The sequence below is a fragment of the Gobio gobio genome (assembly GCF_949357685.1).
Source record: "Gobio gobio genome assembly, chromosome: 8".
NCBI lineage: Eukaryota > Metazoa > Chordata > Actinopteri > Cypriniformes > Gobionidae > Gobio > Gobio gobio.
The window spans coordinates 5,197,163-5,212,207 of NC_137114.1; the positions used below are offsets into that span (position 1 = coordinate 5,197,163).

General features: G+C 38.3%; 1 protein-coding gene across 1 annotated transcript in view; it reads right to left on the minus strand.

Moving 5' to 3' along the window:
• Positions 1-15,045, minus strand: part of mlf1 (myeloid leukemia factor 1) — a 35,286-nt gene that overhangs the window by 19,146 nt on the left and 1,095 nt on the right. Inside the window, exon 2 of the mRNA XM_079824401.1 lies at positions 12,978-13,149. Within this exon, the coding sequence (XP_079680527.1) occupies positions 12,978-13,149 (172 nt within the window). The remainder of the gene's footprint in view (positions 1-12,977; positions 13,150-15,045) is intronic.

A 15,045-nucleotide genomic window follows, 5' to 3' on the forward strand; every position in this document is an offset into this window, starting at 1 on the left:
CAAAAGCACAGAGTTAGATTAGGCAACACTGGTATCACACATAATGTACAGTACTATGAAGTTAATCAGCATTGTATAAATTGTATGCATTTTTTATGAACATTAATTAATTTCCACATCCAAAAAATGGATGGACAGCTGTTAATGAATTTACAATTCAGACACTGACTAAAAATATTTGAATGTAAAATGTTGTTCATAAATGTTACTAGCTAATGGATATTTTTAATTTAATGAACATTTATTTTTCAGGGCAAAAAAGTGCAAAATGTGCACTGTATATAAACTGTGAACTGTAAACTGTATATAAACTGTAAAAAATTATTATATGAACTAAAGTGCAAAATTAACATATAGGCTAAACAGTAAAAAATGAATATATAAACTGTTCAGGAACAAGAACAAATGTAGGGCGGGCTTGATTTTGTCTGTGGGAAATTGATTGGATGGTTGTGGTTTGCTATTGGTGGATCTCATGTGAGTGACAAGTTGCCTCGCCCTCATCATCAGAGAAGAAAAGAGATGTCACTGTTATTCTGATTCAAGATTATTAAAACAATAATGATGTGCACCCATAAATCATTTAGAATAAACACTGCAATACTCCATAAAAAAACAAGAATGGTCCATTTTGATTTCATGGTGACTTTAAATTCAAATAATAAACTATTTGTCAAAGTGTACTTTCATAAACATAAAATGGGTTAGAAGTATATAATAAACTAAAAGTATACCAATAAGTTCACTTGTAGTATAGTTGCAATAATAAAGAAAAAGTTAGACGTTTACTACTGTTACACTTAAAAGTATACTTTTATAAACTAAAAAAGTTGGCCAATTTACCCACAAAATAGTACATGTCCAAGCAATACTGCTAGTACTTTGATATTACTATACTTGCTACCAGACACAGACAGTAGTGAAATATTCTTATTTCCTACTCAAGTTCATTTTTCAAGTGTCTATACTTTAAGTTAGGGACAGGTGTGGTGGTATGGGTAAGTTTAAGGGTAGGGTTAGGGACAGGTGTGGTGGTGTGGGTAAGTTTAAGGGTAGGGTTAGGGACAGGTGTGGTGGTATGGGTATGTTTAAGGGTAGGGTTAGGGACAGGTGTGGTGGTATGGGTAAGTTTAAGGGTAGGGTTAGGGAGAGGTGTGGTGGTATGGGTAAGTTTAAGGGTAGGGTTAGGGACAGGTGTGGTGGTGTGGGTAAGTTTAAGGGTAGGGTTAGGGACAGGTGTGGTGGTGTGGGTAAGTTTAAGGGTAGGGTTAGGGACAGGTGTGGTGGTGTGGGTAAGTTTAAGGGTAGGGTTAGGGACAGGTGTGGTGGTATGGGTAAGTTTAAGGGTAGGGTTAGGGACAGGTGTGGTGGTGTGGGTAAGTTTAAGGGTAGGGTTAGGGACAGGTGTGGTGGTGTGGGTAAGTTTAAGGGTAGGGTTAGGGACAGGTGTGGTGGTGTGGGTAAGTTTAAGGGTAGGGTTAGGGACAGGTGTAGTGGTATGGGTAAGTTTAAGGGTAGGGTTAGGGACAGGTGTGGTGGTGTGGGTAAGTTTAAGGGTAGGGTTAGGGACAGGTGTGGTGGTGTGGGTAAGTTTAAGGGTAGGGTTAGGGACAGGTGTGGTGGTGTGGGTAAGTTTAAGGGTAGGGTTAGGGACAGGTGTGGTGGTATGGGTATGTTTAAGGATAAAGTTAGGGACAGGTGTGGTTGTGTGGGTAAGTTGAAGGGTAGGGTTCGGGACAGGTGTGATGTATGGGTAGGGTTAGGGTTAGGGACAGGTGTGGTGGTATGGGTAAGTTTAAGGGTAGGGTTAGGGACAGGTGTGGTGGTATGGGTAAGTTTAAGGGTAAAGTTAGGGACAGGTGTGGTGGTATGGGTAAGTTTAAGGGTAAAATTAGGGACAGGTGTGGTGGTATGGGTAAGTTTAGGGGTAAAGTTAGGGACAGGTGTGGTGGTGTGGGTAGGTTTAAGGGTAAAGTTAGGGACAGGTGTGGTGTATGGGTAAGTTTAAGGGTAAAGTTAGGGACAGGTGTGGTGGTGTGGGTAAGTTTAAGTGTAAAGTTAGGGACAGGTGTAGTGGTGTGGGTAAATATAAGGTTAGGGTTCGGGACAGGTGTGGTGTATGGGTAGGGTTAGGGTTAGGGACAGGTGTGGTGGTATGGGAAAGTTTAGGGGTAAAGTTAGGGACAGGTGTGGTGGTGTGGGTAAGTTTAAGGGTAGGGTTCGGGACAGGTGTGGTGGTGTGGGTAAGTTTAAGGGTAAAGTTAGGGACAGGTGTGGTGTATGGGTAAGTTCAAGGGTAAAGTTAGGGAAAGGTGTGGTGGTGTGGGTAAGTTTAAGTGTAAAGTTAGGGACAGGTGTAGTGGTGTGGGTAAATTTAAGGTTAGGGTTCGGGACAGGTGTGGTGTATGGGTAGGGTTAGGGACAGGTGTGGTGGTATGGGTAAGTTTAAGGATAAAGTTAGGGACAGGTGTGGTGTATGGGTAAGTTTAAGGGTAAAGTTAGGGACAGGTGTGGTGGTGTGGGTAAGTTGAAGGGTAGGGTTCGGGACAGGTGTGGTGTATGGGTAGGGTTAGGGTTAGGGACAGGTGTGGTGGTATGGGTAAGTTTAAGGGTAGGGTTAGGGACAGGTGTGGTGGTATGGGTAAGTTTAAGGGTAAAGTTAGGGACAGGTGTGGTGGTGTGGGTAAGTTTAAGGGTAAAGTTAGGGACAAGTGTGGGGGTGTGGGTAAGTTTAAGGGTAAAGTTAGGGACAGGTGTGGTGGTATGAGTAAGTTTAAGGGCAAAGTTAGGGACAGGTGTGGTGGTGTGGGTAAGTTGAAGGGTAGGGTTCGGGACAGGTGTGGTGTATGGGTAGGGTTAGGGTTAGGGACAGGTGTGGTGGTATGGGTAAGTTTAAGGGTAGGGTTAGGGACAGGTGTGGTGGTATGGGTAAGTTTAAGGGTAAAGTTAGGGACAGGTGTGGTGGTATGGGTAAGTTTAAGGGTAAAATTAGGGACAGGCGTGGTGGTATGGGAAAGTTTAAGGGTAAAGTTAGGGACAGGTGTGGTGGTGTGGGTAAGTTTAAGGGTAAAGTTAGGGACAGGTGTGGTGTATGGGTAAGTTTAAGGGTAAAGTTAGGGACAGGTGTGGTGGTGTGGGTAAGTTTAAGGGTAGGGTTCGGGACAGGTGTGGTGTATGGGTTGGGTTAGGGTTAAGGACAGGTGTGGTGGTATGGGTAAGTTTAAGGATAAAGTTAGGGACAGGTGTGGTGGTATGGGTAAGTTTAAGGGTAAAGTTAGGGACAGGTGTGGTGGTATGGCTTAGTTTAAGGATAAAGTTAAGGACAGGTGTGGTGTATGGGTAAGTTTAAGGGTAAAGTTAGGGACAGGTGTGGTGGTGTGGGTAAGTTTAAGGGTAGGGTTAGGGACAGGTGTGGTGGTATGGGTAAGTTTAAGGGTAAAGTTAGGGACAGGTATGGTGGTGTGGGTAAGTTTAAGGGTAGGGTTCGGGACAGGTGTGGTGTATGGGTTGGGTTAGGGTTAGGGACAGGTGTGGTGGTATGGGTAAGTTTAAGGATAAAGTTAGGGACAGGTGTGGTGGTGTGGGTAAGTTGAAGGGTAGGGTTAGGGACAGGTGTGGTGTATGGGTAGGGTTAGGGTTAGGGACAGGTGTGGTGGTATGGGTAAGTTTAAGGGTAGGGTTAGGGACAGGTGTGGTGGTATGGGTAAGTTTAAGGGTAAAGTTAGGGACAGGTGTGGTGGTATGGGAAAGTTTAAGGGTAAAATTAGGGACAGGTGTGGTGGTGTGGGTAAGTTTAAGGGTAAAGTTAGGGACATGTGTGGTGGTGTGGGTAAGTTTAAGGGTAGGGTTCGGGACAGGTGTGGTGTATGGGTAGGGTTAGGGTTAGGGACAGGTGTGGTGGTATGGGTAAGTTTAAGGGTAAAGTTAGGGACAGGTGTGGTGGTATGGGTAAGTTTAAGGGCAAAGTTAGGGACAGGTGTGGTGGTGTGGGTAAGTTGAAGGGTAAAGTTAGGGAAAGGTGTGGTGGTGTGGGTAAGTTTAAGGGTAAAGTTAGGGACAGGTGTGGTGCATGGGTAAGTTTAAGGGTAGGGTTCGGGACAGGTGTGGGGTATGGGTAGGGTTAGGGTTAGGGACAGGTGTGGTGGTGTGGGTAAGTTTAAGGGTAGGGTTAGGGACAGGTGTGGTGTATGGGTAGGGTTAGGGTTAGGGACAGGTGTGGTGTATGGGTAAGTTTAAGGGTAAAGTTAGGGACAGGTGTGGTGGTATGGGTAAGTTTAAGGGTAGGGTTAGGGACAGGTGTGGTGGTATGGGTAAGTTTAAGGGTAGGGTTAGGGACAGGTGTGGTGGTATGGGTAAGTTTAAGGGTAGGGTTCGGGACAGGTGTGGGGTATGGGTGGGGTTAGGGTTAGGGACAGGTGTGGTGTATGGGTAAGTTTAAGGGTAAAGTTAGGGACAGGTGTGGTGGTATGGGTAAGTTTAAGGGTATAGAAATGAATTACAGATGTAATTACATGCAGGTAATTTTTTTAATGTAAGTACAATGTAAAAACATGTATGTAAACAATAAGTGCGTTGTATCAAATTATTAATTTAAATGTTAGTACATAGTAGTTAAGACCAGATAATATAAAGTGGGTCCTTTGAACGTTTTTGAGACATACATCCAACTCATGCCAACTCACGTCCCACCAGGTAGATCAGCACGCTACAATTCACATGTACGGGTCTTACTAAATTGTAAATAGGTTATGTTTTTGTCATTCAAAAATGTTTTTTGAATTTTTTTATTTACCTATCGTCTCGTTTTCATCTGTGAAGAAAACTGACGAAAACTAGACAATAACTAAATAAAAAATTGATAATCTATTGACAATTTCGTCAACAAATAAAAATAGAAATTAACACTGGTGCTGCCAAACGCATTGCATGTAGTTGAACTGTATATTCGGCTTTGGTTTCTAAGAAATAATCAGTACATACTAGTGTTGCACGATATACCAGTACTAGAAAAGTACCGCGATACCCTGCTATTAATAAGAGTAGTATTTCTTAATTTGCGTGGATGTGTGACAGCAGAGTCAGGACATGTGTGTGAGTAGGGTTTCCAACCGCTCTGTATAATACGGAATCGTCCCGTATTTAAGGCATCAATGAAGCTCTCCGTATGAAAGCCATACGGAACGCCGTTTGACCTGTATATTCAGGCATACGCTCTAAATTGAGAATTAATCATTCCTTTGAGGCAAATCATTGTTTGATTTGCTAACATAGCCGTTCGCGGAAGGCTTTAAGACCCAGCAGAATGCCAGCTGGTCGCTCCCGCTTCACAGCAAGTGGCTCGCGCTAACGGCAAATCCCTTTCACTGCTCACATTTTGATTTCAGCAAATCAGTTTGGGCGGATACAAACAACGTGATTATTGTTCATGAGTCCAACATTCAGCCATGCAAGAAAACATGCACTCTCCCTGAGGGGAGCCGTGATCAAACAGGGAAGTCGTCTTCCATTATTTTAAGTTAATGTTGTTAAATAAAAAAAAAAAAAAAAAAAAAAAAAAAAAAATATATATATATATATATATATATATATATATATATATATATATATATATATATATATATATATATATATATATATATATTAGGGATGCAACAATACAGTTAATCCATGGTTCAATACATACCTCGGTTTTTAACCTCGGTTTTCGGTTCGGTTTGGTTCTGATGGCTTGTCACATCAGTTTTTTCCTATTCTATTCTTAAGCGACAGGAACAGCAAGAGGTTAAGGAGAAAAAAGACTATTTTTTAATTGCAATACTCTTTCTTTATTTTACTTAAAAGAATTGAAAAACCTTACTTAAACTTAAAACTTTACTTAAAAAAACCCTTGTACACATTCCTAGTGTATTGTATAATATAAAATATACATATATATATATATATATATATATATATATATATATATAAAGATTTACACTGGCAGCTCAGAGCTGTACAGCAGCATTTAAGTATGAAATTGAATGAATAAATGTAAAAATAAAACTACATAGACTTCACTATAAAATATACACTGATTCTTATTAAAGCTACTGTATTAGTTTTTCAGTCAAAAGCAGTGAGGGATTTTCTCTTTGTCTTTTGTTGTTGTATTTACATTAAATGGATAGTTCACTCAAAAATGAGAAATGAATACAGGTTTGGAACAATATTAGAGTGAGTAAATAATGACATAATTTTAGAGGTGAACTGTCCCTTTAAGGACCACGTGTTCACTATAGGCTGCGCTGCTGTCAATGTAAGACCTGCGTGCATCTAATATATAGACACGCGCCGATTTTACTTTAACTTTAGACATAACCGACTGTGTTTATGTTAACCTTGTGTGTATTTGACAGTATTAACGCAGTAAGACGATTAGTCTAGTAATCACGTGTTTGACAAGCGTTTAGTGCGCGCGCTCGGAAAAGCGCATGTTAAAACCGCGCACACGCCGGCAAGGCTTTAAAACGCATGCAAATAATGAACTTTCGTGATTGTGAATTACTATAGTGTTCCGTGAGTATAACTTTACCACTAACGTGTGATGTGAATGTATGTCGCGTTGTTCAATATATTGGGATGGAGGCAAATGATAGAATTTGTAGAAAAATACTTAATTAAATGTAAAACCGAAAAACCGCAATTCACAAGCACGTATTGAACCTAGAAGGCCGTACCGAACGGTTCAATATTATATTGAGAATTGTGGCATCCCTAATATATATATATATATATATATATATATATTTAAGTAACTTAAATATAATAAGCGTATTCTTAACCTCATTATTGAAACACAAAATAACCAATAAAGTCTCAAGCACCAAAAGCAATCCTCTAAGTTATCTTTCATTTAACTTATGCACGTTAATTTATTCATACATGGTTGCAACAACATTTAGCTGAATTTTAAGTGCCATTGTTTAAAAAGTGTTTTATTGGCTGAAATTTCAAAGACGTTCAGTTATCATGCTTTCAAATTTTATGCCAATTATTTATCTTCCTGACAAAAAAAAAACCTTTTAAATTTATCATTTTGAATAGAGATTGATGATATTTAATATCCCTTGGTGTAGAAAATACATATTCAATAATTTGAGCATGGAGCCACATTATATCTATGGGACTGAACCATATAGGGCCTTTAAAATTAAGGTTACAAAAGAAACGTTTATAAAGAATGAGAATATAGAAGGATATTGACATATTTTTAAGACCTTTAGAGTTACCGGCACAATATGGGAAAAATAGTATTGTTAGCACTCAAACTGGTACCATTGAAAATGTGTACCAGTTTACTCATGGAGCAACATTGAGATCCCTATATCTCTGGAAATTATTGGGCCTTAAAAATTAAGAAACCAAAAGTAAAAAGTGTGTTAAGAATTATAATCTAAAAGGATATTACGGTATCTTTAAAATGAGTTACAGGTGTGCAAACTTTGATAAAAAAACACAAGAAGTGCTTTTCAACGGTCACCGTTGGCAATTAATGCAACACAGATTAATAAAGTCAACAGATTTCACTAATAGATCTACCAATCTCTGTGTGGAAATAAAATAATGATGCTGCCATCTTTATAAAGTCATTTGTACACCCCATTCTGAGCCCCACTACAAAATATTGAATTACTCAGTAAATATACATCCATCACATTTAATATTTTGTCTTTTTTTCTTCATTAATGTTCGTCTTTCTTCAGAAACAGAATTAACAAAATCAGGGAAAATTTCTGAAATTTGGTTGATTTTGACACCGAATGACCCAAATGTGTTTGAGTACCTTTTATACACACACTTAACTGCAGACACTGAAATGACATACACTGTGTGGTACAGTACAAATATGTTGAGTGTCCCTTATTTTCCTGGAAAGAACCACGATTATCCCTTATTTTCTTTTCCAGAAGTTGGCAACCCTACGTGTGAGCTCTGCTTCCACCATTCACTAAACAATGAAGCAGAGCAGTCACATATATACGCACAAGAATATGCATGAGAAAATACTGCCGGACTCTGACCTGAAGCGTGCAGACACACGCTTTTCTGAGAACATGCGAGCGCGACTTCAGTTCTCTTTCACTGATTCTTGGGTTTGAATGGTCAAAAATATATACGTCCTGGCAAGCATTCAGGTAAACACAGTCAGGTAGGCTCTATGCAGCTCTTAAAGGGCCAGACCTAATATTCTGTGTGACAACAAAAGATAATAGAAAATCACCCCATGCTTGACAGAAGAACGTTAATATATTAAGAATCAGTGTATAGTTTTTTTTACATTTGATTATTTAATTTCTTTCTTGAATTCTACTGTTTAACAGACCTACTGTAGCTGAAAAATAAAGCACAGTTTTTGTCCTATTGTTTGTCATTTGCATGTCTGCTTATTGTTAAAAACAAAGAAAAAATCTGTATTGTAATTGTAAAATTATGCTGCTAGTCAAACGTCTGGCTACGCAGGTACTAGCATGGCCCCAAAACAACCCAAACCTCATCTAAAGCCCTGACCCATGGGTGAGCATGCTATCTTTACCACCTCTCGCCTGGCGTTTACACGGGGAAGGTCACTAGATAAAACAAGAGATTGCAGGGCTGTGAAGAGGCTGGCATCAGATGAAAGTAATTACCAGGGATAAATATACTGAGCAGAGAGAGGTGGGGGATTACAGATGGACACGGAGACTAAGTTTAGCGTTCTGAGCTGCCAAAGTAGTCAGCTGGTCTTCCTGAGGCTCCGTAACTGTGACACGCTGTTAGCATACAGCAAGCCAACAACTTTTAGTAGCACCTCACCCACTGTTTCCAAATGTTCATCATACATCTTACTGCAATTAACCTTACACACGTGATTCACATTATCTACACATCATGGTATTGTTTGTTTTACTGATAATGCTGATTTAAATGTAAAGTTATCCAGCACTTTTTATACTATAATATTAAAAATGAATATTATAGAATAGATTAGAATCTAGGACCGCAGATATACAAACCGTACACAAAGCAGCACTTGCTTACCATTTTAAATATATAAATCATGTTAATCACTTTCTTCATCCCAGGTGGCTCATGTTGTTATGGTAATATTTGCGTATTGAAATCAGGGTTCACACACATTTCTACCAATACATTTCCATGACTTTTCCATGACTTTTAAGAAAATATTCAGGACCATGAAAGTCTGTATATACATGTAAAATAAGAAAAATCAATGTTCAAATGTCAAATCACAGCCTATCTAAGCAGAACTAATTCATGTAAATCTATATGGTTTAATACAAAATAAATGCTGACACACCACTAAAACGGTTCAATAACATACTATCTGACCCTAGTAATGGATTAACACACATCAATGGGGGGCAACAATAGGTGCGTTTACATGGAGCACTGTAATCGGTTTAAAAGTCCAATCCGAATAAAAATACTCCATATAAACACCTCAATCGGAATAAAAATGGCCAAACCGAATGAAATTGTAATGGGTTTGAGAGGGGTGGGATAAACCTTTTCATGAACCGATCAAACGAAAAATTCCACCATGTAAACGACCTGATCCGATTTCTTTGAGTGCACGTCTTTCTGTGACGTGATATACAGCGCGCGCCTCCTCAACTGAAGAGCGCGCGCAGCGCTCACACCAGGCTAATGTTGACAAGAGAGGAAAGTTCATTTTTCTGAGGTATTAAACTTTTTATTTCGTAACATGTTATGAACATGATGTTGGAATAATGACACAGACATAGCCTGGCTACACCATCTCATCTTGACAGCGTTTGTCCTAGGCTTCAACTGCGCCTGACAGAAGAATTTTTTGTTTTCTGAGGTGATTATTACACTTTACGACAAATAATAAATAGCTTTTATAAAACTGTACAAGTCCTGGTGGCCGTTGAGAGCTGCCATTTCAACGGGGAACATTCAAGCTGCTCTCTGTTTCTCGTTAGTTAAGTTAGCTATAAAAAAAAATTCAACAACTGCTTCAAATTGGTTAAGTAACATTACCCACAGTCTACTTTAATTACTTTTGTCAATATTTATACCTTTGTGATTATGGTATCTTTCCTTAATCATCTGAAATATATATGTTTAGTACTACTAGTAATGATGCTGAGCACGTCTTTAATGCTTCATTCATGTTTCACCGTACATCCTATGTTTTTATTAATAATTTGAGTGCATTTTATTGTTAATTTTTTGTTTTTCAAAATAAATTAATTGAATTAATTTTTGATTCCGCATTCATCATTCACAGCTGTTGAAATAGCCATTGTATAGGACATAAATTAGGTTCAACTACTGCATGTCCGCCCACAGAAAAATAAATAAATATAAAAATTACCAACACAGAACTATTGATCCACGATACGTAACGAATCTGAGGCGGCAGACAAACTGTGTGCGCATGTCACAAAATGATTCCTACTGAAAGTCAGCACATGAACACCAGATGGGTTTAGATAACGTCTCATGTAAACAGTCCACCGAATCTTTCAATCGGAATGATTTTAATCAGAATGACAAAAAAGTGTGCATGTAAACGTGGCTAATGATAAATAAAAGTGTCCAGAGACACTGACCATAACTTTACAAGGTGGCAGTGCCAGAGACAAATAACATCTGTTGTTTATGATGACAGGAGAATTCAAGAGATTCAGTAAGAATTCAGTCAGAGTGCGTGCACTGTACAAAACTCTTTGTTTCAGCGATGACTAATCTGAACGCCTCTAATTGGCCATCACGCTCGACAGAAACGCGTGTGATTGGTTATAATGCTCAATGCTGCAAAAGGAAATCTGACGGAATGCAGCAGTCAGGTGGATCGAAGGAATTAAGTATGTTTACGAAGTTTCAAAGTTTGTTTAACCAATATTATCAATTAAACATATATTCTATTACATAGATTTTTTGAAACAAATTTCCATGACTTTCTGGTTTATTTATTTTTCCAAAACTTTTCCAGGCCTGGAAATTGCTAATTCAATTTCTTTTCCAGGTTTTTCATGACCGTACGAACCCTGTGAAATGCTCTGGAAAGATGACATGAAATTAGAACAGTGTGTGCCATCTTGACGTTTAACGTCCAACGTTTAACGCCTCGTGACTAAACAAAGGGTGCCAATTTGAGTGTCCACACCGATGTGCAAATCGAAAAACTTTTTTTAAAAAACGACTCGGGTTCGTTTTTTTTGGTTTGACGCTCCGCGTTAAAAACCGGCCGACCAATGAGATTGGCGCTTTTGTTCACGTGCCTGGAGCTGCGAAAGTTACAGTAAAACACAACATGGTGTGGCCGAGCACACATTGATCCCTAGCAAGATGAATGTAGAGCTGCTGGTCTCTGAACACAAAGAACTTTAGGACAAACGCCACAGCGACCACACAAATCTCCATAAGAGGGAGTTGTTATGGACATCAAAGTTTCTCAAATCAAATTAAAAGCGCCATCTACTGTCAGGGAGTGAATTTGCACGTTCACTCCGCGCATCACCAGCGAAAATCGCCTGAGTATGAACATAAAGACGCATAGAAAAACGTTGACGATATGCGCGTGCACAAGGCTTAAGACCTCACCTACACACTCCATATCATCGTAGTTGTTACTTTAGCACACATAAAGATTTGATAAAGAAAATGTAAAGATTGAGTCACTTGATTGTGCGCTCCTCCTTTAGAACAAGAGACGGAATACCACAAGAGTCATGTATCTGAGAGTCAGAACTGTGTCAGTAGCACAAGGCCTTCCTGCGTCAGATAAAAGAGCTTTAGCCTTGACACTGCACTATAATATGATCACTCCGGTACACCAGAAGACTCGTACAGTATTTTTGACCGCCAATTGTCCATGATTACCTTCATGAACTCCTAACCTTGCTTATTGTGAAACTGGGACAGTGAAGAAGATAAATAAACATGTGCTCAAATCTCTGGAGCGTAGTATCTGGACTATGACAGTCATGAGAATCTAATATGGGGCCAAATCTAAAAACCAGTTGACGAGATCAACAATGGCTATGTTTACATGCACAACTTTTATTTCAATCGCACTGAATTTATTCCGATTGACGAATCTGAATGTAGTGTTTACATTAACTAATGTATCTGTATCTGATGTACAACAAGCAGAAATCTGCCCCTTAGACAATAACTGCTGAAAGTGAACCATTTCCGTCAAGCATTTTAAAATCACAAAGAAATTCCCTTTTTCATTAGAAAAAATATCCCACCTTTAATAGTAGAAAATATTTACAGTACAAACCTTATTAGTGAACTATGAGGGCAAAAAAAGAAGAAACAAAAAGAAGAGCAAAATAATCGTTCATTAATCATAATCGAGGTAAAATGTTCAATTAATCAAGATTTTTATTTTTGGTCAAATCGTTACAGCCCCAGTACATACATAACACTCTAATAAGTATAGAAAGTCCTAAAATTTGATTTTTTTTCCTTCAAATTTTAAATCCTTATCTATCAATTGCCCTTCTCCGTGCCTCTTATATTTATCACACTGTAAAAACGCCCCTCCCTGTGCACAAAACCGTCATCTGTGGATGAGAATCCGAAACAGCCTTGTCCACTTCACAGACACTGCGTGAAAGGATCATTTTAGAATGACGGGACACTCATTTATTCAACAGGAAGAACAGCTCGTTCCGCGCGTCATTACACTATTTCTACATCATTGCACATGCGCAGTCCTTTCAGTTTCGTTTTTCAATTCGATCAAGGGTTTACATGTCCTCTCGATCGGACTAGAAAAGGAATAAACCACCCTTACAATCAAATAAAAATTGAATTTGGATCGAGCACAAGCTTTAATTTTGAGCCGTCAGTCCGATTACTAATGGATTATTTGGTTTCATGTAAACGTAGCCAATGACAGACAACAACACAGCCTAAGTGAAGAATATGGTTAAGAATCAAGCTCAAACACTCACTCGGTCACTGCGGAGGTTCACACTCGTGTTTGGTTGACCCGCACCCCAGTTAGCCCTGTGGTTACCCCTGCGATGGCCATCTGTGATGCTGGGCATGAAGCCCTGGCCAAAGGGGTCAGAGAAACCCCTCATCATTTGCCGAATGCCCTCCTGATGCACCTGGAATTGGTCGCTAAATAAGGAGATCAAACAAAAAGGTCAAATGAATAATCAATAACATCATGCTTGGAATCTTGCTCTTTTGCTGTCTATGTGAGTCGCGACCCATTAATAGGTCTTGCTCTGTTGGGATAGGTCGCGACAACAGGGGCCAGTTGCATAAACTTCTATGTTAAGATTGTGTCTAGTTTGACCAACTAGATAAGACAAGAGTTTTTCCCATTCAAATTAGACCAATCAACCTGTTTATGCAACTGACTTTAAAAAGTTAGTACCAGTCTTGAAGAAAAAATTATGGCGACTAACTTTTAACTAGTTTATGCACAAAAACCATGAACCAAACTACACAAGACATGAGAAAGACAATAAGACCTAATCCAACAGTGATTCTAACTAACACTTTTTAGTTAACTTTACTTAATGTCTTAACTTCATTGTAAAACTCTAGTAATCTGTACCATTCACACACTGTTTTTTTTAATTTAGTAAACACAAGTTAAGATTAATTGATTGGTTTGAGTGCCATTTTGTCAAGCAAAATAAGCTCACCATTATGGTGATCAGTATTCCCTTTGGTTGGGCACTCGGAACTTCATTTATATTATTGTTATTATATTATATTATTGTATATTGTTGTATATCATATTGATACAGCGATGTAACAAGAAATCACAGTTAGCTTCTGACTGAAAAATTAGGAAATTAGGTCACCTTTTAAAAGCAACCTATGTAACACTTCCCTTAATGTCGTATAATGAGTTGATATAATCCCTCTATATTTGTGACAATATCTTGCAATTGATCATGCTTGAGTCACACAGATTCAACATTCAGCAAAACACAACAATGGTAAATCTAAAGTAAATGATCAAGTACTCTACACTTCTGTGTAGTTACTAGAGCTCTTGTGTATGTGAACTATACTAAGCATTTGTTAGCACAACATACTATTCCTGTTTCACTTTACTTTTTTAAGGCAATAGGTTTGCATGCTTGTTTAAAGTAAGCTAACTAATTACATTTTACATTAAATACATGTAAAAACATTGAGAACAGAAGGGCCTACCTTGAGGAGCTATTTTAAAACAGAAAGAAGAGAGACGAGAAACTTCATTACACTTTCTATTTTTACAGCATTACGGCATAAATCACATTTCTACATACATGTATATATACAGTGACTTCACAGCGAAGACAGATCAACACTAAAAACACTCATGCATGAAAATGTGTTCGTTAGACTTCATTTTAAAGTGTCCTTTTTTACAGTGTAATAATACAATTATACAAGTACTGAGTAATATTAATTTACCACATGTACCTACTATGGGTTTGGTTTAGGGTTAGCTGTGTGTAATTATGCAGTTATAAGTTAGTACTGTCCTCCTGGGACCCATGAATATACTTTTTTGTTTCTTCTGTAGAGTGGAAATTATATTTGAGTGAATTTCTCGGACACCATGTCACAGTTTTAAGTCTGGATGTCCTGTAAAGAGACAGAGGTCGGTCCTTGGTCTTTAAAAAATGACTGATAAAATGTAGCACTCTTATGGAAATATGATAATATTTTGTAATTATCATTTAAATCTGATTAATTTTCAAATTGTTTGTCATAAAAATATGACTCTCTGTTACAGAATAGGGCATTGATTTCATACATGTCCACATTCTGGGAGACACAACTATTGAAAAGGGAAAGAAATAACATATCAATATTCCTATAAAATATTAGACATTATTATGAAAATGTTGCCAATTATTACTCTAGTTTTTTCATTACATGTTGCTTCAAGAACACATTAATGTATAACGTTAGATGCATTGCATTTGATAGGACTCCCATTTATCGCCATTTACCCACATATTGCATAAAGTAAAATGGTAAATCAATTAATTCCGTTATATCTTT